At 41.4% G+C, this 27,478-nt stretch overlaps 1 protein-coding gene across 1 annotated transcript; it reads right to left on the bottom strand.

The window, feature by feature from the left end:
* Window positions 1–11,102: 11,102 nt before the first annotated feature.
* LOC104100370 (agamous-like MADS-box protein TM6) lies at window positions 11,103–25,680 on the bottom strand. The gene is made up of 7 exons (XM_009607584.4): window positions 25,363–25,680; window positions 25,204–25,270; window positions 25,010–25,071; window positions 13,051–13,150; window positions 11,799–11,840; window positions 11,650–11,694; window positions 11,103–11,553 (listed from the first exon to the last, which is right to left on the bottom strand). The coding sequence occupies exons 1-7, from the start codon at window positions 25,548–25,550 to the stop codon at window positions 11,380–11,382; spliced, it is 678 nt and encodes a 225-aa protein (XP_009605879.1). The 5' UTR covers window positions 25,551–25,680; the 3' UTR covers window positions 11,103–11,379.
* Between the last annotated feature and the right edge of the window lie 1,798 nt (window positions 25,681–27,478).

The raw sequence follows: 27,478 nt of genomic DNA, 5'->3' as shown, positions 1-27,478 counted from the left end.
CTAACCTCAAATATTTTTACCTGCTCAACCCAAGTCGGAATGCTCCTTTCGAGCCACCTCCAGCTCAGCTCGGAAGCTCTTAACCCCCCCTCGTATTTCTCACTGAGAAGTTTGTACATATCTCTATTCTCAATAAGCTCTTTGGCTTCGGCCTCAAGGAGACTCAGCTCTTCTCGATATCAGAGGAAGATCTCGTGGTGAAACACCGAGGCCTGCGAATACAAGGAAAAATATTAAGATCATTAAGTAACCAAAGCTTGAAAATGAAAAGGTTTGGTAACACCTTGCCCGATTCAATGCCTGTTATGCTTCATTGAACAAGCATGGAGACTCCACCTCATTCATCTTTGATTGGTCTTCTTTAGTCACCAGGCACCGGAGGTAACTAGCTACCCCAACAGGCGCGGAGAGGACCCGGGCATCCTCCGGAATAGAAATAGTGATTGAGCGCTTCCGACCGGGATCGACACTCGGGGCAGGAAATCGGTTGACCAATCTCAGACTCGAGCTAGACCCACCTGTCCCAGAGGGCGAACTCCTTCTTGGTACTTCTAAATCGCTCAATCCGGTGAGATCCTCCGTGGCAATACAATCCACGTCATAAAAAAAGCTTTGGAGGGGATCGTTCGCTCCTTGGACCCCCTCATTTGAACGCTCCTTCGCCGCTTGAGCTTCACCGATCATTGAGTCCGTAAACAAAGGCGATCCCGTTATATCGATGACACCGTGTGGAGAAGAACTGGCATCTTGAGGGTTCTCAACCCTCACTAATACATCGACCTTTTGAGTTTGGGAGGGATTGGCCTCTATCGTCCCCCCTTCGGTTGATGACCATTCTTTAGGGGCCGATGGCTCCCGGGCCACTAAAATTTCATCCTCTTCAGACTCGTCCCTGAGCCGGTAGAGGGAGTCCGAATCAAGTATTTGGGAGCTTGAGGTTTCTTTTGGCTTGCGGATCAGCCTCCTCCTTGGTTTCTTTTTCTCCGAGCTCGGAGAACTCGAAGCCCTTTTTCTCTTCTTGTGTTCACCCTGTTTCGGAGCAGGGGACTTGTCACGACCCAAAATCCTAACAGTCGTGATAGCGTCTATCTCAATACTAGGCAAGCCGACAACATCAATAACCCACGATTCCTTTTTAAATACGGTAAACATAATAATTTAAGTTTAATAGAAAATCCCATAAATACTGGATATAAATGCACTCCCAAAAATCTGGTGTCACTGAGTGCATGAGCACCTATACATTACAAGTCTGGAAAACACGGTCTATAATAGTGTGAGACTAAATACATTAAACAAGGAGATAGGGAAGGAGAGACAAGGTCTGTGAAACACGACAACTACCTCTGAATTTTCGAAAAATTAATTGTGCGAAAGAATCAACACCCACTGTGTCCGGGATCACCTGGATCTGCACACGAAGTGCAAGGTGTAGTATGAGTACAACCAACTCAGTAAGTAACACTAATAAATAAGAACTGAGAGTAGTGATGAGCTTCACAGCTAAGTCCAAATAAAGTATTTTTTAACACAAAAATGGTAGGCATGCTCTCATGTTCAACATTTGAAATTCCACAGTAATTTCATATCAACTTCAACTGAAACAGAAGATAATGTCTTTCAGAAATTTCCAAAACAGTGATATATGACAACTGAAATGCACCAATAATGAAATCAATGCATCCTCTCAGAGTAACAGTCACTTAGTCCTCCCATTCACTCCAACCTCACAGTCACTCTTTCCTCGCAGTCACTCATTCCTTTCAATCACTCAACACTCGACACTGGACACTCGGCACTCGTACTCAGTAGGTACCTGCGCTCACTGAGGGTGTGTATAGACTCTGGAGGGGCTCCTTCAGCCCAAGCTCTATAACAAGCCAATCATGGCAAAATCAATAAAACATGCTGCGACATGCAAACCGATCCCATAAATATCCTCACAATCAGGCCCTCGGCCTCATTCAGTCATCAACCTCTCCAGTCTCTCGGGCTCTCAGAAATAATAATAAGCAGCCCAAACAACAATGATATGATACATCAATAATGGACAATAAAGACTGAGATAAAATGTGCAAATAAAACTGTGACTGAGTGTAAAACAATAATTTAACATATAATTCCACAAGTACATGACCTATGTGTGCCCTAATAGTGTAAACACATGGTTTAAACATGATTTATAGTTTGATTTATCTAATACGTAGAAAATGTAGGGATATCAATAGATTATTCAATTACACAGTTCTATGGAATTTACCAAGTCACAATTCCTACAGTGCACGCCCACATGCCCGTCACCTAGCATGTGCGTCACCTCTGTGAAAAAACACGGGAGAAAATATATTATTGATATTAGATACTCAATATAATACAAGAGGTCCTATTTATAGCTACAGTCTACAAAGTACATATTACTCCCATTCCAATGTGAGACTATACATAACTAACACTCCCCCTCAAGTCTGTGCATACACATCATATGTACCGAGCTTGTTACACATGTAATTAATACGAGAACCAGTAAGAGACTTAGTGAAAATATCTGCTAGTTGATCATTCGACTTTACAAACTTTGTAACAATATCTCCTGAAAGTATTTTTTTCTCTGACAAAGCGACAGTCGATCTCAATGTGTTTAGTCCTCTCATGGAACACCATATTTGGCGCAATATGAAGAGCAGCTTGGTTATCACACACCAGTTCCATCTTGCTAATTTCTCCGAACTTTAACTCCTTGTGCAACTGCTTGACCCAAAATAACTCACACGTTGGCATAGCCATGGCCCGATATTCGGCTTCGGCGCTAGATCAAGCAACTACATTTTATTTCTTGCTCTTCCACGAGACCAAATTACCTCTTACTAGAACACAATATCCAGATGAAGAACGTCTATCAAAAGGTGATCCTGCCCAATCAGCATCTGTGTACCCAATAATTTGCTCGTGGCCTCGATCCTCGATCCTCGAATAGTAATCCTTTGCATGGAGCTGACTTTATATATTGAAGAATGCGAACAACTGCATCCCAGTGACTATCACAGGGAGAATCCATAAACTGACTTACAACACTCACCGGAAAAGAAATGTCAGGTCTAGTCACTATGAGGTAATTCAATTTGCCAACGAACCTCCTATATCTCGTAGGGTCTCTAAAAGGCTCCCTCTGTCCAGGCAGAAGCTTAGCATTCGGATCCATAGGAGAGTCAATAGGTCTGCAACTCATCATTCTAGTCTCCTCAAGAATGTCTAAGGCATACTTCCGTTGTGAAATAACAATACCTGAGTAGACTGAGCAACCTCAATACCTAAAAAATACTTCAATCTGCCTAGATCCTTAGTCTGGAAATGCTAAAAGAGATGCTGCTTCAGATTAGTAATACCATCCTGATCATTGCTAGTAATAACAATATCAATAACATAAACCACTAGATAAATACACAGATTAGGAGCAAAATGCCGATAAAACACAGAGTGATCAGCCTCACTACGAGTTATGCCGAACTCCTAAATAATTGTGATGAACTTACCAAACCAAGCTCGAGGGGACTATTTCAAACCATATAGTGACTTGCGCAATCGGCACACACAACCATTAAACTCCCCATGAGCAACAAAACCAGGTGGTTGCTCCATATTAACTTCTTCCTCAAGATCACCGTGGAGAAAAACATTCTTAATGTCTAACTGATAAAGAGGTCAATGACGTACAACAACCATGGACAAAAAGAGACGAACAAATGCTACTTTAGCCATGGGAGAGAAAGTATCACTATAATCAAGCCCAAAAACCTGAGTATATCCGTTTGCAACAAGACGAGCCTTAAGCCGATCAACCTGGCCATCCGGGCCGGCTTTGACTACATAAACCCAACGACAACCAAGAGTAGACTTACTTACAGGAAGAGGAACAAGCTCCCAAGTGCCACTCGCATGTAAAGCAGACATCTCGTCAATCATATCATGTCGCCATCCTGGATGAGATAGTGCCTCACCTATAGACTTAGGGATAGAAATAGTGGACAAAGAAGATATAAAATCATAATGAGGTGATGGCAAACGATGATAACTTAAACCGACATAGTGGGGATTAGGATTAAGTGAGGATCGTACACCTTTGCATAGTGCAATTGGTTGACTAAGAGGAGACAAGTCCGCAGTAGGTGCAGAATCTAATGCAGGGCGTGAATCACCTGGGCCTGATGTTGGATGTGGACGATGATGATAAGTCAAGAGTGGTAGAGTTGCAGAAGGTTGAACTGGATTATGGGAGGAACTAAAGCTATATGTGGTGGAACTGGAGCTATAGGTGGTGGAGCTACAACTGGAGCTGTAGGTGGTAAAGCTGGAGATGTAGAGGAAGATGAATAGGAGATAGTGACTGAATCTCCAACAGATGAAATTGGTAGTACCTCAGAAATATCTAAGTGATGACCTGAACCTGTGAAGTATGATTGGGTTTCAAAGAAGGTAACATCAGCAGACATAAGGTACCGCTGGAGGTCAGGAGAGTAGCATCGATACCCCTTTTATATTCTCGAGTAACCCAGAAATACGCACTTAAGAGCACGAGGAGCTAACTTATCTGTTCCTGGAGTAAGGTTATGGAAAAAATAAGTGCTTCCAAAGATACGGGGTGGAAGAGACAATAAAGGTAAGTGGGGAAACATGACATAGAATGGAACTTGGTTCTGAATAGCTGAAGATGACATAAAATTAATAAGATAGCAAGATGTAAGAACTGCATCCCCCCAAAAATGCAACAGAGCATGAGATTGTATGAGTAGGGTACGAGCAGTTTCAATAAGATGTCTATTCTTTCTTTCAGCTACCCCATTTTGTTGAGATGTGTACAGACAAGATATTTGATGAATAATCCCATGAGATTTCATAAGCTGCTGAAATGGGGGAGACAAATACTCTCGAGCACTATCACTACGAAATGTGCGAATAGAAACCCCAAATTGATTTTGAATTTCAGCGTGGAAGGTCTGGAAAATAGAAAACAACTCAGATCGATTTTTTATCAAAAATATCCAAGTGCACCTGGAATAATCAACAATGAAACTGACAAAGTAGCGGAATCCCAAGGTGGAACTGACCCGACTAGGACCCCAAACATCTGAATGAACTAAAGTAAAAGGTGACTCTACTCGATTATCAAGATGCCGGGGGATGCTTATCGAGCTGACATGACTCACACTCTAAAGGTGACAAGTGAGATAAAGCAGATACCATTTTATGTAGTTTTGACAAACTGGGATGTCCCAACCGTTTATGTATTAAATCTGGTGAATCAGTAACAGGACAAGTTGTTGAAGGAAGGTAAGATGTGAGTCCATGTGATTTAGCAAGGATAAGGTAATAAAGTCCGTTTAATTCACGCCCGGTACCAATGATCCGCCCCGTACTGCATTCATATATAAAAACATGGTCATCAAGAAAAAAAACAACGCATTTAAGTAATTTGGCTAAATGACTAACAGCTATGAGATTAAAAGGACTATTGGGAACATAAAGGACTGAATCTAAAGGTAAGGAAGGAAGTGGGCTTGCTTGACCTATTGCAGATGCCATGGTTTAAAACCCATTGGCCATTGTGACTCTTGGAAGAGATTGAGAATACGAAACAGTAGTGAAAAGAAATTTGTTACCAGAAATATAATCTGATGCACCTGAATCAATGACCCAAAATTCAGAGGATGAAGATTGGGAGAAACAAGTCACGTATTACCAGTTTGAATAATAGAAGCTATCTCAGAAGATGTCTGCTTACATGCTTTGTACTGAAGGAACTCAATATAATCTATTAAAAAAACCATCCGACTATTCAAAGTATCGGTTCCCATGTCGCTACAATTTGTAGTAGTAGGGTTAACTTGAAATAGTAGAAATAAGTAACTCCTCTGAGAAAACTGAAGAAATGGCTGGGAAAACACTGCTTACAGCAGAAAACAGAAAACTATTTTATGCCGGAAACATTGTTCACACCGGAAAATACTGTAGCTCACCAAAAAATTATAAAGTTGTCGGAATTTTTCGTAACCAGGATGGATAGACTCGTAATTCCCTTGCGAACAAGCTGTCCTGAAGAAATGTTTAAAAAGAAATGGCCAGAAAGGTCACTGTTCACGCCGGAAAAATATAAAAGTGGTCGGAATTTGATTTGAATTAGATGGGTAGGCTCGGAATTGTGAGAGCAGGATGTCCTGAAGAAGCTTCGCGAAAAAATGGCCGGAACCCTCACCGGAAAAGTTATTGTTGCCGGCGCATGGCAGCTTTTCTACCGGATAAATTTTCAGGGGTTGGTCGTCGGAGAGTGATCTACCTCGTGGTGGTGTTGGTTTTAGCACAACACCGATAGAAAGTGACTTTCACGTAGACAAGCCTTAGGTCACAGGAAAAATTCCACGATGACTAAGTTCTTTCTTCCCGGTTAACGCTGGAATGACGCACACCGATCTTTTCTCCCTAATGCTCTGATACCATGTGAGAAAGCACGGGAGAAAATATATTATTGATATTAGATACTCAATATAATACAAGAGGTCCTATATATAACTATAGTCTACAAAGTACATATTAATCCCATTCCAATGTGGGACTACACATAACTAACAACCTCAAAATCAATCACATAACACATAATTTGGGGTTTCATACCCTCAGGACAAAATGTAAAAGTGTTACTTACCTAAAACCGTATAATTCTTTATTCTGCAATGCCTTTGCCTCGCGAATCGGCTTCCAAACGCCTCAAATCTGGCCACAAATAATCTGATTTAGTCAATAAAAATTATAGGAATTAATTCCCTATGAAAATACAAATTTTCCATAAAAATCTAAAATTTCATCCAAAAATTGCCCGTGGGGCCCACAATCCGAAACATGACAAAAGTTATAAAATCCGAAAGCCCATTCAACCACGAGTCTAACCATACCAATTTTACCAAAATCCGACCTCAACTCGACCTCCAAATCCTCAAATCTTATTTTCAAATCCCTAGGTTCAAATCCCCGATTTAGACCTCAAAAACATGTAATCTAGTCGGATTATTCGATGATAATTCAATATTAAGAAGTAGAAATGATCACAAGGGACTTACCTCAAGTTTTCCCGTGAATTCTCGCTCAAAAATCGCCTAACCTATTTTGGAAATGTCAAAAATGACAAAACATTCTCGGACCCTTCTGTTTTTGTTCTGACCAAGGATTTTCGCACTTGCGATTCGCTCCTGCGATGGCCATTGCACCTGCGGACAAGGAGGCCGCTTCTGCGGACTCGCTTCTGCGATGAAGCGTCCGCTTCTGCGGTCCAAGGCTGCTCCCACTCACTCTGAATCTGCGGAGCCTGGCTCGCACTTGCGGGCTCATAGATGCGGAATTCTTCACGCACATGCGACGTAGCCCAGGACAAGCCCAAATCTACTTCTGCACATTGCCAGCCGCACCTACGGCAGCGCACCTGCGAGGATAGTTCCGCAGGTGCGATTGCTCTAGAAGGCAGGAACTTCCATATTTCTTCTAAGTCCAAATTTGATCAGTTAACCATCCGAAACTCACCCGAGGCCCCCGGGACCTCAACCAAATACACCAACAAGTCCTAAAACATCATACGAACTTAGTCGAAACCTCAAATCACATCAAACAACGCTAAAATCACCAATCACACCCCAATTCAAGCTTAACAAAAACTAACGAATTTTAACTTCTACACCCGATGCCGAAACCTATCAATTCAATTCGGATTGACCTCAAATTTTGCACACAAGTCATAAATGACATAACAAAGGTATTCAAATTTTCAGAATCGGATTACGGACCCGATATCAAAAAGTCAACTTCCCGACCAAACTTCCAAACTTAAATTTCTATTTTAGCCATTTCATGCCTAATTTAGCTACGGGCTTCCAAATAATTTTGTGGACACGCTCCTAAGTCCAAAATCACCATACGGAGCTATTAGAATTATCAAAACTCTATTCCGGTCCTTTACACATAAATCGATATCCGGACACTATTTTAACTTAAGCTTCAAACCTTGGAACTAAGTTATCTCATTCATTCCAAAACCTCACCGGACCTGAACCAATCACCACGGCGAGTCACATAACAAATGTAAAGCATAAATTAAGCAGCAAATGGGGAAACGGGATTGTAATACTCAAAATGACTGGGCGGGTCATTACAGGAGTCAGTGGGGAAATCGTCACTACCGGATGTGGGCCTCATTTGGACATCCTTGGGTAAACCTGCAAAGAGAAATAAAACAAGTAAGGACTTAATCATGGAGAAGGGAAACCAAATATTACTCATGAAAAGAGATCTCACTGTGCGAGCGGGCCTCCCATCAGCCTTTTGAAAGCTCGCACCACGAGCGCTCGGAATAAATCCTTTGTGATACGATGCCCTCGACCCACTCCTTGAGTCGAGGAACTGCGTTCGGGATCCGAGCAATAGCTGCACCATCACAGAACACCAATAAGAAGGAAGGAAAAAAGCGATAAATAAAATCTTGGAAGGAAAATTATATACTTACGTTTCATGTTCCATTTCTTAGGAAACGACATTTGCTCGGCCGGGATCAAGTTCGAGGTCCTCACTCGGACTAAACGGCCTAACCAACCTCGATCCCTATCTTCATCGATACTCGAGAACGCGACTTTACTGGCCCGAGGGCGAGCTTGATCAGCCCCCTCCAGTAGAGTTGGGGACTGTATAAACGCATGAGGTGGTCGATCGTGAAAGGGCACCCTTCGATATTGCTTACAAAGAAACGGAGGAGGATTACGATCCTCCAGAAAGAAGGGTGAATTTGACCGAGGGTTACCTCGTATCTTTTGCAAAAGTCAACGATAACCGGGTCCAAGGGACCCAACGTGAATGGATAAGTGTAAATACTTAAAAATCCCTCGTCGTGGGTGGTGATGGCTTCGTCAGGTTTGGGAACCACCACATATTTGTCAACCCAGTTACAATACTTCTTAACTTCGGAGAGAATATCCTCGGTGATCGAGCAGATGTACCTCGATACCTCCTCACACCGACCTGGTACGGAGGAGGGCTTTTTAACTTTAAAATTAGCATTGACCGGGCACCCCCCCGGATGAACATTTTTAGAGGAGGTTCTGGTGCTAGTTTCTCGACAACAGTACGTGACGCGGTCTCTTCGGTTGCCGGCCGTGAGGTAGAAGGAGTTTCTTTTTGGGGAACGATTTTGGAAGTTTTTGCCATTTCTTTATGGAGAGGAAATAAGGAAAAAGAGGGAGTTAAAAGAATACGCTTAATGGTTTGCGATGGAGACGGAACAAAAGTTCTTATAAAAAGACCTCAAATATAAGTGCCTGAAAATATTGAGATTGCTAAGGTACGAGGGCAGAAGCTTTTAGTGTAAAGTTTGAATGAGCAAATGAGGGGGTATTTATAGTTTTTCAACGACAGTTCGCATCCAGGAGTGGCCGACCAGCAACTGACAAACATTTAATGTCATTAAGACTTGACTGACGAGACGTTTCGACTATTTTGTCGTTTCTGTCGTGTGGTGTCGAAGAAAAAAATTGAAAGGCCATGTCGTATCTCGTCATTTACTCTCCGAAAAATGAGGGGACTATCTGTATATGGTCGGAATCGAGCTCGCCTACGACATGGTAAGTTAGGCTCGGAACATGACAACCAAAGACTGAAGATCGACCTCGAGTCCTACTGAGTTAGAACCCGGGGTCAGAACGCCTATCTTCGAGAATATTGAGTCCGTAATCTCGGAGTCGACGTTAGCCTCGATCGAGCTCGGAGAAATATTATTAGCATAACCAACAGAAGACCGAAATATTCGTGACCGGTCGGGTATTATAGCAAGAATCTCGGTGCGTAGCAGTAAGAAACCGGCAATCAGCTAATCAAGGGATTTTTTTTTACCTTTTGTAGAATTGTACCTAAAGTAGGGATCCTCTACTATATAAAGCGGGGTCTGATAATTCATTTAACATATTGTAACACGCATCCCCAAGCAATATATTGTTATTATTTCTCTTTAGGCTCTTGTTCTTCTGTATCCTGACATTGATTGAAGCGTACCTAGCTCGAGGGTGGCTAATCTTCCAAGGCTGATACTATTCAATTCGTATGGTTTGCATTTACTTTATTATTATTTATTAGAATTGCGATCTAATTTATCATTTCATATCACGTTAGTCCACGTATCCTTAAAAGCACTTACAAATTCAATTGTTATCCGATTTTGAGGGTAAACAAGTAGACCAGAAGTTTAATTGATTGTGCAATTTCGAATGATAAATGGACAACTTTCTTCTTAATATAGCATTTTATTCAAACCTTATGACAAATGATACTTTCCTTCACTTTCTTTCTCTCTTTTTGCCGTTCGATTTCATATCTTTTCAGTTGATTGAAAATGAATTTGGTAAGTAGTAATAAAGATGTCCAATCGATCTTTTAATAATTTTGTAATGAGATGAAAGCATGTAGTATAACATTTTAAAACTCTGGTTATATTTTTTGCTTTCGATGTTTTGAATGGAAACTACAACTCATACTTTCAAACACAATTGTGTTCTAAAACTAATTCCGCTAAAGCAAAATCAAAAGAACGCAATTTAATGACTATTTGTCGTCTTCCCAATAGCATCGAACTTCGAAGTATCCAACAGATTTAAGCAAAAGCATATTCGGGATTTTTTTCACTTATGCCAGTTCAAACGAAAGCTGCCTTGTGATACCTTTATCACTGCAAAATCCCAATTTAGATTTTCCCTTTAAGTAAAATGTGGATTACACTCGATCGAGGTTCAGCCATAACCCAAAGAGAAAATTTACAAGTCACAAGCACGCTACAGAAAGAGTGCCGCCTTTTCTATCAGCACAGAGCTTATTCCCAGTAGTTAATTGAAATAAGTAAAATTCGTCGATTCATATAATTCATAATAAAGCTATTACAGATCTTAAAATAAGTTTACAGCTCCTAACCAATATGCATCAACAAAATATTAAGAATTAGACTTATAAATGAGATGTGTTGCATAACATTCTAAAAAGAACAAACTACATGTGTAGATTTTCTAACAATAAAGTAAAAAAAATCAACATCGGAGAATTGAATTCATTCAAGATATCATAATTCATCTTCATAATTTGGCATCACACATAGTGGAGTCGAAACTCCTAGCTAGAATAATAAAGTGCTATAGACAATTAGGAGAGCAATCAAATCCAGACTTAGCGTAAAACCTAATTAGATAAAGTAGTCTTTGCAGCTTGCAATAGTTAACTTTTTTGAGTAATAACATATAACTTGGGAAGTTGGTTCGAATAAGTAAGTCAACATTTAATTAAGGGTTTAACCCCATTGCCAAATTGCTGTTTTCAAGCAAGGCGTAGATTACGAGAACCAAATTCTCCTCCATTTTGAAGATTGGGGTGCAACGATTGTAGGCGAAAAGCATAGAGGTTGTGTGCTCCATTGGCAAATGCCATAGCAGAGTTGTACTCTCCCTCATTTTCCACTACACCATACTTTGGATCTTCACTTTTTGCTTCCTTAATTTGATGAAGCAATTAACTTTTTCGTGTTAATTAACAATCCCATAAATCAATAACAAAAAAATCAAACATATCTATTTAAAATATACTTACCAAATCAAGCACGAGGTTTCCATGTTGCTCTTCTAAGTTCTTCACCTATTTTAGTCATCACATAAAGAATCCGTTGCACTTTGTAATATATTCCAAGCGAAATGAAAGGAAAGAAATTCATATCAAAGATAACTAAAAGGAAGACTAACCTTCTTCCTGAAGGTATCTGTTTGAGTCTTGATCACGTGGTACTGTATGTAATTCATAGAGTCACTTATAGTTAAGTACGTATATAATACATGTGGAAAAAGAATGTTAATTTTATTTGCTGATAATGTAAAAATAATTACACTAAATGTAATGTGACTTACTCCTAATATGTTATTCACCATCTTTTTGGATTTCAAACCCATACTTAATGTATTCTTAAGTGGTTTAATTGAGTACATATTTTTACACTTTATATAAAATTTATACTTGTAGGGAAAAGTAAAATATATCATGGCCGAGACAAAGGAGCAACTTGTTTTTTTACTTGGACTAAAAGCTTTGCGTGGTTTGTATATTTTTTTCATTTTTAAATTTCACTGAATTGACCCAAAATGTTTTGACATTTTCACTAGTTGACCAAGAGACTTTAAGACCAGCTTGGAGATCTATTAAAATGGCAAATGTTGTTTCACCAATGTTTAAATTAAGTTGGTCCAAGCTGAAAAAGAGTTGTTACTAGGGATGGCAGTGGGGCGGGGTGTGTGCGGTTTGCAAAACCCACAAAATTTTCGATCTGTCTCACCCTGATAGCTTAGCTATTTTTTCAGTTTTCTACCCACCCCGCTTAAGTTTTTTTCTTTTATTTTTTCTAAAACAAACTATTTTGACATTTCAATATTTTTAAAATGGAGAGTTAAATATTATTCAAGCAATTATGTTTTTTCTCTTTATCGTAGTGTGAAATTACATGCTCATACCAATTAATCTCATTTGTAGTAACATAATTTTCCAAATGTATAAAGCTAACCACGCAGTCTCCATGAAATAAGACAGACAAGATTCTATCACCCAATCAGCCAATTGCTATATGCATGATACATTTTTTTTTAGTTTTGCGTTCATCCTTAATTAGGAATATTTAATTACTATCAGCAAAATAGAGCTGGAAAAAATAAATCTTAAAAGCTTTATAAACCATCCTTTTTAACCGTTCATATGTATTTCACTTCCACGTTTCTCGATGTGTCTAAAATAAGAACCATTATCGTTTTTGAATACGAAAAGGTTAATGAAAATAAAATAATTGCAAGATAAAGAAACATGAATGCTTTCCTTGGATAGAAACCGAAAGTTAAATTGCTAGTAATAAAGATAAGTCTAACAAATTGTAGTAGCAGTCGCATAAAATTAAGAGGGAAATAGCAGATAATAATGCCAACAAAATGCAAGAGTAAAGGTAAAAATCATAACCTTTCTTTCACGTATCTCAGCTAGAGATTCAGAGATGTTCTCCTGCAAGTGGCACAACTCCAGCAAATTGAGGCCGCTCATGTCTTCCCCTGTTCTTTGCCTATGAACAGACAAGAGCATCGGTCATTTAACTATAGTTGCTGCATTACATACAAGTTTTAGGTTTTATTCATTATATAATCAGATTAGTTATAAAGTAACTTTTTACTAGAAATATTAAATGGTAACATTGTAAAGTTTAGTCCTCATAACTAGTATGTTATTGTAGGTGTTTACCCGGAAAATCGAATAGATAAGTAGTTCTAAGGATGTGTGATATAACTTGACACAAATTGTACAGAGAAACAGAAATGCGTATATTCTAGACTATGGGAATGAGAGATAAAATAGTGAGCGAGAAGAATGAATGAGATAAAGTAAAACAAGCTCAAGAGGTTGATCTTTCAATATCAGAAGTAGACTCTTGTTACAATGTGTGAATCTCCCCATGCTTACAACAATCCCCCTCTTTATAGTAGAGGAATCCTACTTTATATACAATAAAAAATATATAGTGAAGAACCCATGATTGAATTGTCTTTTTTCTAATTCCTGTCAGGATTTTCTCCCTTAGTGCGGTTGCAATGGTTCTTGTCTGTGAGCTCGATACTGATTCGAACTCGATATTGGATTGAGCCATCGGCCTTGACTCGAGCTTGATCCTGATTCGGAGTCTTGATATTCGGGGTGGGCATTGGTCGGTCTACGCATCTTTGACAACTTTCGCGTCGCCTCGTAGTTCAATTTGGTTATGGGCTCGATAATGATACCGAGTTGATCATTGATCGGCCTTAGAGCTCAAAACATGACATCCTTACTTCAGACCTCCACCTGACATTACGCAGATACCCTTTGATCGAACCATTATCATCTCGACCAGACCGTATGACTGACTAATAGGTTTCGACCGTATACAGACAGTCCCCGCATTTCTCGGGAAGGATATGACTAGAGACGATATTTTCCAACGGTATGATTAGATGTATATTGGTGTCTGTACTGAGTCCGACCATGACGCACGTGGTAGCTGTCCCGTCGGTTCAGCTTACCGAGACATTTAATGCATGTCAATCGATGTTTGCCATTACCTGAGGTTGAACCGCCTCTGTTCAGCCCATAAATAGCCCGTTTCTAAATCAAACTTTATCCGCATGTAGAGCCATCTTCATCAGAGTTTGAAACCGTCTTCTTTTTATCTTCCTTCGCCCCTCTTTTACTTATACCAATGGCAAAAACTTCAAAAACCGTACCGCAGAAGGAGAACGCTTCCTCTTCCCGGCCGTCCGGCGACAAGGCACCGGCGGAGCCGCTTCCCCACGAGTACGTTCCTGGCCCGTGTATTCTAAAGGCTGATTTAAGGCTGAAAACCCTTCGTCGGTTCAGGGCCGATGTGAGCATGTGTCGATGTACATGTGCTCGATAACAGAGAGCCATCTCGAGTCCGTGAGGAAAGACTGCAACTGGGGTCCCGAGGTTGTGCTGCAAATTCCTTCTCCCGAAGAGAGCATCGTCACTCACGTGGAGGGGTTTTTAAGTGTTTATACTTACCCCTTCACGTTGGGTCCCGTCGACCCAGTGATTATTGATTTTTGCAAAAGATATCAGGTCACTCTCGGCCAAATTCACCCTTCTCTATGGCGCATAGTAATCATACTGCGCTTCTTCTCCAACAAGGCCGGGGGGCTGGATTTTACTCTAAATCACCTCATGCGATTGTATCGGCCTCAAATCTTTCGAGGACTAATCAGGCTCCATCGATGGTCAACAAAAGCTTTAATGTCGAGCATCGATGAAGACAAGGATCGGGGTTGGATGGACCGCTTTATTCGGGTGAGGACCCGTGACCTTATTCCGGAAGAGAAGATATCGTTCCCCAAGGAGTGGAATTTCAACCGTAAGTGATTTTGTTTCTCTGTATCTTTGGGTTCGGAAGTTAGCCTCGACTTCCTCTTATGCCAAACGCACCTGGCGTGACTTGACAAAAGGTAGATAGGAGGCCAAGAATCATGGTAAGGGTCCCTTTTCATGTTTTTTGAAACATTTTTATGTTCCATTCGTTACTGACTTCCTTTCATGCAGGCATGACCAAGGACGCCGTTTCGAGGCCTTCGAGTGGTGAGGATGGAACCAAGTCCCCGGTTTCAAAACCGGGGAAAGATAAAAAGCGGAAAGTTGTTTCTCAGTCCGAGGACCCTAAGCCGAAAACTCGAAGGGTGAGGAAAAAGGTAATCGCTCTTGCGATGGACTAGGTCCAACGATTGAGAGATGAAGAAGAAGAAGGTGCTTTGGCACTGGCGGTCCGATCTGCGAAAGCCATCGAGGTCGCCAGGCCTTCTGAGCCGATGGTGGCTACAACGGATGGGGCAGGTTCTGATACCATTAGGATCGATCAGAGCGTCCCAAGCAATTTGCTCGGGACTATGACAGTGGGTCATTTGCCTTCTCTTCCGACTTTTTCTGAGGAGGCGTTAAGGGAAGCTCGAGAATTGAAGACCCCTAATATAGGCAGAGGCTCTAGTGTAGGGGATCCTTTTCGGGATTGCTTTACTGGAGTCGATGATGCCTCCTATATTAGTGACGCTTCTATTCTTCTAGAAGAGGCCCAACGTTTCATATCTCGGGTAATGATTTTACTGCGCTTGGTTCCTTTGTTCTTTTCTAAACCTGACTTGTGTTTTTTTCCCTTTTGTGTAGGCTCTTGGCAAGTTTCGAGCCGATCTCAACCAGTATGAGGCCGAGCTTCAAAAGGTCTCGGAGGAGAGATATGCTATGAAGCTTCTTTGTGGCCAAAAGGACGAGATTATAAAGGACCTCCAAACAGATTTGGCCAAGGCTCGTGAAGAAGAGGCCGAGCTAGATAAACAGGTGATCATCGTTCTGTTAGAGTATGGATTCGACCCTACTATGGAAGTTAACACTTCGTTATCTCAGCTGCAACAAAAGGTTGAAAAGATCGGGTTACTTCGGGGAGAAGTTGATCAGATCAAGGCCGAGTGTGATCGGTGGAAGGAGACCATGGACCGCTTGGCTGCAGAAAAAGAAACTATCTTGGCCAAACTATCATCAGCCGATGTTCAACTTCGAGGCGTCAAGCAAAATAGTTCGGCCCAGGCCAGGTGGATCGAGGAGCTTGAAACCGGGCTTGCTAAGGCCAAGGCAGAGATCGAGTTATCAAAAGTCATGGCGGACAAGTCTATTGCTATGTATCAGGCCAATGCCGAGGCTGCTCAAATGTAGCTAAGGGAGGCTTCTGACCGAGAGCAACGGGTTACTGACTTGGCAAAGTGCCAATCCCGGAGGGAAACCCTCGAGGAAGTCCACACTCGAGGTTTTGAACTTTCCGAGGAGATTGCCCGAGCCAAGATGCTCGAAGCTGAAGCCAGGCAGCTTGTCTCCTTCGACAACGAAGATGATGATGAAGAAGGCAGTCGGGGCGGGTCCGATGAGGAGCCTGAAGGGGAAGCATCTCCTGAAGGAGATATCGACACCGGCAGTAGTTAGGACTTAGTTTCCCTTTTGCGAAGTTTTGACCGGTCTCTTGTACATAACCATTTCTGTTAATAATAGAGCTTCTTTTGAATGCCTTCTCAGTTTTATGTTCAAATGTGCTTTTACTTTTGTGAAGATTTTGTTATTGCAACCTAGTTTTATGGCGATTCTTTGAGCTGAGTTATCTTGAACTTTGGAGTGATGGAACATTTTCGGTCCGATTTAAGTGAGAACAAAGCCTCAAACTCTCGCTGTATTGGTCCTTAAGCTTAATAATTGAGTGGGTTATTATTTGAGCTTGAAGTAAGATAGCCCTTAGGCTTGATAGTCGAGTGAGTGATTATTCGAACTCGAACTTGAAGTATTTGTAGCCCGTAGAATTTATGGTCGAGTGAGCGGTTTGCTCGACTCGATGTAGGATAGCCCTTAGGCTTGATAGTCGAGTGAGTGATTATTCGAACTCGAACTCGAAGTATTTGTAGCTCGTAGGCTTTATGGTCGAGTGAGCGGTTTGCTCGAACTCGATGTAGGATAGCCCTTAGGCTTGATAGTCGAGTGAGTGATTATTCGAACTCGAACTCGAAGTATTTGTAGCTTGTAGGCTTTATGGTCGAGTGAGCGGTTTTCTCGAACTCGATGTAGGATAGCCCTTAGGCTTGATAGTCGAGTGAGTGATTATTCAAACTCGAACTCGAAGTATTGTAGCCCATAGGCTTTATGGTCGAGTGAGCGGTTTGCTCGAACTCGATGTAGGATAGCCCTTAGGCTTGATAGTTGAGTGAGTAATTATTCGAACTCGAACTCGAAGTATTTGTAGCCCGTAGGCTTTATGGTCGAGTGAGCGGTTTGCTCGAACTCGATGTAGGATAGCCCTTAGGCTTGATAGTCGAGTGAGTGATTATTCGAACTCGAACTCGAAGTATTTGTAGCCCGTAAGCTTTATGGTCGAGTGAGCGGTTTGCTCGAACTCGATGTAGGATAGCCCTTAGGCTTGATAGTCGAGTGAGTGATTATTCGAACTCGAACTCGAAGTATTTGTATCCCGTAGGCTTTATGGTCGAGTGAGCGGTTTGCTCGAACTCGATGTAGGATAGCCCTTAGGCTTCATAGTCGAGTGAGTGATTATTCGAACTCGAACTCAAAGTATTGTAGCCCGTAGGCTTTATGATCGTCCATTACCTGAAATTCTTTCGATAGTGGTCGGCCCTTGAGCCTGTTTGAATCATGAAGTAGAAAGATCTTTTCGAAGTATGAGACATCTGAAAAGAAGAAGTTTTCCTTTATAAGTCATTATACATGCGTTTGTATCTTGCACCAGGGCTCGAGCAAAACTACGCGGGCATTGTTCGTTTTGACTATTTGGCCCTTACACTTTTCTCTATCGAGACCCTGTCTGACATGAATTTGATATCAAGAAACTTTCTTGTACCAAACTTGGTTTATTCTCAATGGTAGGGCCCCCCAGTATTTGAGGTTGATTATGAATAAGCCTTGGATATTGTTGAATTGCCCTCAGGTAGCACATGGTTGTTGCCTCGTTAAAAACCTCGCCGAAAAAAAACCCATTCGGGATAAAAGCTGATCTAAGGGGAAAAAGATTGCAACACGTACTTTAAAACCTGAGGTCTCGACGTCTTTGATCGAACTCCTGCAATGGGTTAGCTTCGAATATGTATATATGGGTGAAAGGGAAGAGAGAATCATACCTTAACAATAATATCGTTTGAGGAGTGATATGCTCCAGTTGTTCGATAATGGTTTGCCATCCATTGTTTTGAGTTTATAAGATCCCTTTCCAACTATATCGAGGACCTGATAGGGTCCTTCCCAATTTGGGCTGAGCTTCCCTTCATTAGGATCTCGAGTACTGATGATGACCTTCCTTAGGACTAAGTTCCCGACCCTGAAGTGGCGGAGGATGGTTCTTCTATTGTAGTACCTTTCGATTCGTTATTTTTGTGTAGCCATTCGAACAAGTGCCGCTTCTCGTTTTTCATCTAATAATTCGAGACTAGTGTTCATTGCCCCATGGTTTGATTCCACCGATGTATGTTGAAACCTTGCGCTGGGTTCTCCGACTGGAATTAAGGCTTTAGAGCCATACACTAAGAAAAACGGAGTTGCTCCTGTGCTGGACATCGATGTTGTTCAGTATGCCCATAGGATTTCGGGCAGAATTTTTCTCCATTTCCCTTTGACTTTGTTCAACCTTTTCTTCAAGTTTTGGATGATAGTCTTGTTTGTTGATTCGGCTTGTCCGTTCCCATTGGGGTGATACGGTATCGATAATATCCTTTTTATCTTATGATCTTTGAGAAATTTTGTTACTTTACTACCGATAAATTGCTTACCATTATTGCATGTTATTTCTGCGGGTATCCCGAATCGACACACGATGTTATCCCAGATGAAATCTATAACCTCTTTTTCTCTTACTTTCTCGAACGCCTGTGCTTCAACCCATTTAAAGAAATAGTCAGTCATAAATAAAATGAATTTAGCTTTACCTGGGGCCGATGGTAGGGGGCCGACGACATCCATCCCCCATTTCATGAATGGCCATGGGGATAGGACTGAATGAAGTTGTTCCCCGGGTTGATAGATCATCGGTGCAAACCTTTGAATTTTATCACATCTTTGAACAAACTCCTTAGTGTCCCTTTCCATGCTATCCAGTAATATCCCGTTCTGATGATTTTTTGAATCAGTGATTCGGCGCCGGAGTGGTTCCCACAAGTGCCTTCATGGACCTCTCGTAAAACATAATCAGTGTCTCCTGGTCCCAAGCATACTGCCAATGGTCCATCGAATATCCTTCTGTACAATATTCCATCTTCAGCCAACGTGAATCGAGCAGCTTTGGTTCGTAGGGCCCTTGACTCTTTAGGGTTCGATGGGAGTTTTTCGTTTCTCAAATATTCAATATACTTATTTCTCCAATCCCAGGTTAAGCTTATGGAGTTTATCTCGGCGTGCCCCTCCTCGATTACGGACCTCGAGAGTTGAACGACAGTCCCCGAATCAATCTCATCTTCCTCGACCGATGACCCCAAATTTGCGAGTGCATCGGCCTCACCGTTTTGTTCTCGAGGTACATGTTGCAAAGTCCAAATACCTACCCTAGGCCGTTTGAAACGGTGCAAAGTTACCTGTAATTTGTCCAAATACCTCTGCATTCTGCCTTCTCGAACCTCGAAGGTTTTGTTTACTTGCTTTGCTACCAGTAAAGAGTCACATTTAGCTTCAATCATTTCTGCTCCCAGGCTTTTGGCCAGCTCGAGACCTGCAATCATGGCCTCGTACTCGGCCTCATTATTAGTCAACCTAGAAGTTTTGATAGACTGCCTAATGATGTCACCCGTGGGGGTTTTCAACAGGATGCCAAGCCCGGACCCCTTCACATTCGAAGCACCATTTTTGAAGAGGGCCCAGACCCCCAATGATATACCCGATTTTAACAAGAGTTCTTTTTCAACTTCGGCTACGAGGGCTGGCGTGAAATCGGCCACGAAGTCTACTAAAATTTGAGACTTGATGGCCGTACAGGGTTGATATTTGATATCGTACCCGCTGAGCTCGACGGCCCATTTGGCCAATCGGTCCGATAGTTCGGGCTTGTATAAAATATTACGAAGTGGGTAAGTCGTCACCACGTATATGGGGTGATATTAAAGTATGGTCTTAATTTCCTAGAAGCGCTTATCAGTGCAAGTGCTAATTTTTCTAAGTGTGGATATCTAGTCTCTGCTTCTTCTAAGGTCCGAGTTACGTAATAAACAGGAAATTGTGTACCTTGCTCTTCTCGAACTAGGACTCCACTTACCGCGATTTCCGATACGGCCAAGTATACGTAAAGTCTTTCATATGTCTTCGGAATGTGAAGCAGTGGCGGGCTCGACAGGTATTGCTTTAATTGTTCTAAAGCTTGTTGGCATTCTGGGGTCCAAGCGAAATCGTTCTTCTTTTTGAGTAAATAGAAGAATCTGTGGCTTCGATCCGATGACCTCGAAATGAATCGGCCTAGGGCAGCTATCCATCCGGTTAGCTTTTGCACCGCTTTCACACTATCCACGATGGTGATGTCTTCGATGGCCTTGATTTTATCGGGGTTGATCTCGATTCCTCGATTTGATACCATGAAGCCAAGGAATTTGCCCAAGCCAACCCCGAAAGCACATTTCTCGGGGTTGAGCTTCATGTTGTATTTCCTTAATATCTCGAACGTCTCCTGCAAATGAGTTAAATGGTCCTCTGCGCGCAGGGACTTGACTAGCATGTCATCAATATAAACTTCCATCGACTTACCTATTGGTTTTTCAAATATTTTATTCACTAGGTGTTAATAAGTAGCTCTTGCGTTTTTTAGCCCGAAGGGCATTACATTAGAACAATATGTTCCATACTTGGTGATAAACAAGTTTTTTCTTGGTCCTCTGATTCATTCGAATTTGATTGTACCCGGAATAGGCATCGAGAAAAGTAAGGATCTCGTGACCGGCTGTGGCATCGATCATCCGATCGATGTTAGGCAGTGGAAAAGAATCTTTGGGGCATGCTTTGTTTAGATCTTTATAGTTTACACACATTCTGAGTTAATTCCCTTTTTTAGGGACTACAACAATGTTAGCTAACCATTCGGGATATTTTACTTCCTGAATCGACCTTATTTTGAGAAGTTTACTTACCTCGTCCTTTACGAACGCGTGCTTTAACTTGAACTGAGGTCTTCTCTTTTGCTTTACTGGTCTGAACCTAGGGTCCAAGCTCAGCCCGTGCATTGTTATCGACGGTGGGTTTCCTGCCATGTCTACATGGGACCAAGCAAAGCAATCTATGTTATCAATAAGAAGTTGAATAAGTTTTTTCCTGAGTTCGGGGGTCAACCCCATTCCCAGGTATACCTTTCTTTCTGGCAGATGTTCGATCAATATAACCTGTTCCAGCTCTTCGACCGTCGATTTGGTGGCGTCAGAATCCTCGGGGATGATAAAAGTTCGGGGTGTCAGGAAATCTTCCTCGTCATCTTCTGTTTCCTGCTTCACCAATTTGGTCGAGACTGGCAGCTGTGATTGCTATTTGGCCTCTCGTATATTTTTAATGCTCAATCTTTCTGAGGCTGATAATGTTGATATCGGTGTTACCTCATCGACTGCAAATATTTCCTTCGCCACATGCTGCTCCCCATACACTGGTTTCACTCCGTCAGACGTTGGGAATTTCATTATTTAGTGGAGAGTCGAAGGTACTTCCCTCATGTTGTGGATCCAAGGCCTTCCGAGTAGGGCATTATATCTCATGTCGCCTTCGATTATGTGGAACTTTGTGTTTTGGATGGTTTCAGCCACGTTCACTGGTAGAATAATTTCCCCTTTAGTCATTTCGCTGGCCATATTAAAGCCGTTTAAGACCCGAGCTGCGGGCACGACTTGATTCTGCAGACTGAGCTGCTCTACGACACTTGATCGGATGATATTTGTAGAGCTACCTGGATCCACTAAAACACGCTTAACATGAACTTTAGTTAATAGGATAGAAATTACCAGAGCATCGTTGTGGGGCTGAGAGATGCCCTCTGCTTCTTCGTTTTCGAACGATAAAGTGCCTTCGGGCACATAATCTCGGGTTCGTTTTTCCCCTGTGGCCGATACCTTAATGCGTTTGAGTGCGGGTCTCTATGGAGTGTCAACCCCACCGATGATCATGTGAATGATATATTGAGGTTCCTCTTGTTTGTCTTTTCTGTTGGAGTCCCTTTCTCTAAAGTGATTCTTGGCTCGATCACTGAGGAATTCTCGAAGGTGGCCCTCATTGAATAGACGGACTACCTCCTCCCTTAACTGCATGCAGTCCTCGGTCCTGTGGCCACGCGTACCATGATATTTACACATAGAATTTGGGTTTCTTTGGGAAGGATCGGTTTGCATGGGCCTGGGCCACTTAGTATCTTTGATTTTTTCGATTGCCGATACAATACTCGATGCATCGATGCTGAAGTTATACTCCGATAACCGAGGTGCCTCTCTAGGATCGGCATATTTGTCAAAGCCATTCTTGCTCATCAGTCTCTGAGAATTCTGTCTTCGATCACTCCTTTGATTGTTCCGGGCGGCATTGTGTGTCGAGCCGTTATTCATTCAATTTGTGACGTATGGTTGATATCAGTCTCTGTTCGACCTCGGTTCTTTATTGATGTCCCACTAGTTTTTAATAGCCGATCTGTTTGGATGTGCGGATCTGGAAGGAGTTCCTAATTGGTCGTCTTCGACCCTGATCTTTGATTGATATCGATTGTGCACATCTGCCCAAGTTATTGCCGGGTACTCGATCAAATTTTATTTCAGTCGACATGATGCCATCGAACTTCGCTCGTTCAACCCTTGAGTAAAAGCTTGGATGGCCCAATCGTCAATGACCGGTGGCAATTCCATGCGTTCCATTTGAAATCAGGACACGAACTCCCTTAGCATTTCATTATCCCTTTGTTTCACTTTGAAAAGGTTCGATTTCCTCGTTGCAATCTTTATGGCACCGGCGTGTGCCTTTACAAATGAATCCGCTAACATGGCAAATGAATCGATGGAATTTGGTGGCAGGTTATGATACTAAATCATTGCCCCCTTCGAGAGGGTCTCTCCGAATTTTTTCAACAACACGGATTCGATTTCATCGTCTTCCAAATCGTTACCCTTGATGGCACGCGTTTAAGAGGTGACGTGTTCGTTGGGATCGATCGTATCGTTATATTTGGGGATTTCGGGCATACAGAAATTTTTGGGGATTGGTTTTGGGGCTGCACTCGAGGGAAAAGGCTTTTGTATGAATATCTTGGAATCCAACCCTTTTATCATGGGCGGAGCCCCTGGGATTTGATCGACCCTGGAATTATATGTTTCTACTTTCTTATCGTTGGCTTCGATTCGCTTTTTGAGCTCCTCAAGTATTTTAGCAATTTCGGGAGTAGTCCCCAATTCTTGCTCGTTTGACCTTACTACGACTGGTTCCGTTCGGTGGGCAATTTCTCGAGGTGGACTGGGCTCCGGTCTGCTTGGTAGCTGGGTTTGGCTATGCAGCTGAGCTATTGCTACCTGCTGGGCTTACAACATTTCAAAAATCATGCGCAAGCTGACTCTGTTCTCCTTCACGTTATGGGAGTCTCGTCCTGCAGATCGAGTACTACCATGAATGCTATTTTCAGGCTCGGAAAGTTGGTTTGCCTCAAAGGCCACATGCGAGTTGACATCTAGCGGTACTTCGGCTCGAGCTTTAGGTACCTCGACTCGAGCTTCAATGACATTGATAAGCGGCCTTCCGGCCCTGAGTATCAAGTTATTGGTTTCGTCTTAAAGGCCGGCTTCGTTGTCGGTAGGTAATGCTATTAATCGAGTATTTGCCATTGCTAATTCGAAGTCAGAGACACCCTCAAAAGACGAGCGTAAACTGATGTGTGTTGCAGATTTGTATCAAACAAACACTGTTATCCTTAGCCCCACGGTGGGCGCCAAACTGTTTACCCGAAAAATCGGATAGAGTTAAATTTATAAGTAGTTCTAAGGATGTATGATATAACTTGACATAAATCGTACAGAGAAACCGAAATGCGTATATTCTAGACTATGGGAATGAGAGATAAAATAGTGAGTGAGAAGAATGAATGAGATAAAGTAAAACAGGCTCAAGAGGTTGATCTTTCAATATCAGAAGTAGACTCTTATTACAATGTGTGAATCCCCCCATGCTTATAACTATTCCCCTCTTTATAGTAGAGGGATCCTACTTTATATACAATAAAAAATATATAGTGGAGAACCTATGATGAATTGTCTTTTTCCTAATTCCTGCCAGGATTCTCTCCCTTAGTGCGGTTGCAACGGCCCTTGTCTGTGAGCTCGATACCGACTCGAACTCGATATTGGATCGAGCCATCGGCCTTGACTCGAGCTTGATCCTGATTCAGAGTCTTGATATTCGGGGTGGGCGTTGGTCGGTCTATGCATCTTTGACAACTTTCGCGTCTGCTCGTAGTTCGATTTGGTTATGGGCTCGATAATGATATCGAGCTGATCATTGATCGGCCTTAGAGCTCGAAGCATGACATCCTTACTTCAGACCTCTACCTGACATTACGCAGATACCCTTTGATCGAAGCATTATCATCTTGACCAGACCGTACGACTGACTAATATGTTTCGACCATATACAGTAAGTTAAACTATACTAGTGAATACTATAAAAAAAATTACGCTATATAAAAAAATTACGCTATCTTTATATAGCTTAAATCTTTATTCCAAAAGGTTAGAATAATGATACAACCAATTAATCATTCTTGAATTTCTCGGAAACGCAAATTACAAACCTGCTAATCAAAATCAGATAAAAAGTATCAAGCAAGGATCGAACTACATATTACTCCTAGTACCATATGCCTTACCTTATCTCTCTTCTTAGCTTGTTATTGATCTCTTTCAACCTCTTCAAGTTTTCTTGCATTTTCTGCACACATTGAAAGAACAAAGGGATTTTGCAGGAAAAATTACATGGTAAATCATTCCTAATATAGTAAATACTATTAAGTCACAACGTTAAACCACATAATGAGAAAACTAGAGTTTATAAGGAAATTACCTCGTAGTGAGTGCTCCAAATATCAACCCCAAGCGTCCTCTGATACTGATCTATCATCTTTTTTTGCCTGATTAACACACAGAAGAAGTTGGAAAGCAAGAAAGAAAGAAACAAAAAGTAACTCTTTTTTTTTTTTGTGTGTGTGTGTAAAAGACATACGTAGTGTTGGGGCTGGTGTATTCATGGAATTTCCTGGTGCTAGAGAGCATGAGGAGTGAGATCTTAGCATCACAAAGAACAGTAAGCTCTTTAGCTTTCTTGATAATACCATTTCTTCTTTTGGAGTAAGTGACTTGCCTGTTTGTTGAGTTCTCTATCTTCTTTATCTCAATCTTTCCACGACCCATGATCTCTTCTTCTCTTCTGTAATATTGAAACAAACACAGAAAGTAGCTAGCCTCATCTGTCTGTCAAGTGATGAAGTTAAAGAAGAAACAGAAAGGGAGAGTTAGTAGCGAAACTATATCGGGAAAAAGAAAGTTAAAGTGTAGTAGCTGCACTAGTAGGAGCTTTTGCCAATTTCGTGAAAGTCTTTTGTGGCTCTCATGATGACTACTGTTTAACGTGTGATGTTCGGTTCTTTGACCATGACAAGTCCCTGTTCAGCATTATGGCGTTTGTTTGGAGTTAGTAAACTTTAAGGTTGTAAATTCTGTTTTTTAGTTTTTCTATTGTGTTTATATGGGTCTGTTTAGAAGAAATTATTCTAAAAAATTCAAACTTATTTGTTCAGATCTTTAAAAAATTCTTAATAAAGATGGAAACAAAATAATCTCAATTCTATGATCCCGGCTGAAGTAAGAAAAATTTTGTTGTGTCTCATACACTAATTGTGTGAGGTTTTATTTTATTTCACAATAAAATGAATTCAAGAATTTATGGACCCGAATGGGTAAGAATTGGGGACCGAGGTCACGAATCAAACTAAGAGCAGAACATGATCACGGCCTTCAATTACATGAAGTCCATGGCATTTTGATTTACCAAAGGTCACGCAGTGATTCCTATGAACTGACAGTGACGAGATAATGAAAAAGTATACACGGCTCCCGATACAGATTAATTAATAATCCAAACTGATTCAAATAAGTAAATAGAGTAGTAAGTACTGTAGTGACGCGTTTCTTCCCTTCCACACAGAGACTTTTAATTTCCAACCTTACGGCCTTAAAAAATCTCCAAATTTGCACAAGAAGTTAGTTATCGTTTACTCAAATATTTAGAAGTTATTGTGGTTTGGAAATCTATAGCCCAAACCATCATAGGTGCCACTAGGTAATATTTGATCAAATTGTAAACGGTAAAAACTGGTTAGTACTTCGTACGAACTGATTTAAATGGCAATACATTTGATCGAAGAAGCGTCTTCATAGTATTAGGTTGAGGTCCGAAGTCAGGTCACCAAGCTTCGAGCCCGAGTGACCGATCAATGTCGAGCTCGATATCATTATCGAGCTCGAATCCAAGTCGAACTACGATGCAAAGTAAAGTTATCGAGCTTATGAGGCAGAGACCGACCAACACTGACCCCTAATCAATACAAGGATCCGAGTCAGAATTGAGCTCGAGTCAATATTGAGCTCATAAACAAGAGCCGTTGCAATCCCACTAGAGAAGAGAATCCTGGCAGGATTATGGAAAAACTGATTTATCATGGGTCTCCCACTATGTATTTTTTATTATATCTAAAGTAAGATCACTCTACTATAAAGGGGATGGTTATTATTTTTGTAAGGACCAAGCTTTTGCTTACATTATAACTAAAAGACCATACACTCCTATATTGAAGGATTATTCTTTTGGGCTTCATAGAGTGATTCATCTTGCTTAGTCCTTAAATCATCTTCTTTCCAACCTTGTGTATTTTTCATTCTTTAAAATTCGTATTTTATACTTTCAATTTATCCTTACGATTTGTATTAAGTTTTACCACATATCCTTAGAACTACGTATAACAGTCGTTATTTGATACGAATCTGCAAAAACACGTCATTTTGCGCTTGTTTCCGGAAGTGTCTTTGATTTCGGATTAGCAACGACTAAACTATCAATTAAATGGACTTACCTATCGACAACGAAGCTGGTCTTCAAGATGAGAATAACAACTTGACACCCAGTACCGAAAGGCCGCTTGTCAATACCGTTGGAGCTTGAATCGAAGTGTCGATAGACATTAATTCGCATGTGGCCATTGAGGCGAACCTATATTCTGAACTTGAAAATAGCATACATGGTGGCACTCGATCTGCAGCTCGAGATACCTATAACGTCGAGG

The sequence above is a fragment of the Nicotiana tomentosiformis genome, chromosome 2 (genome assembly GCF_000390325.3).
Source record: "Nicotiana tomentosiformis chromosome 2, ASM39032v3, whole genome shotgun sequence".
Lineage (NCBI taxonomy): Eukaryota > Viridiplantae > Streptophyta > Magnoliopsida > Solanales > Solanaceae > Nicotiana > Nicotiana tomentosiformis.
This window is presented reverse-complemented; position numbering and strand designations above follow the sequence as displayed.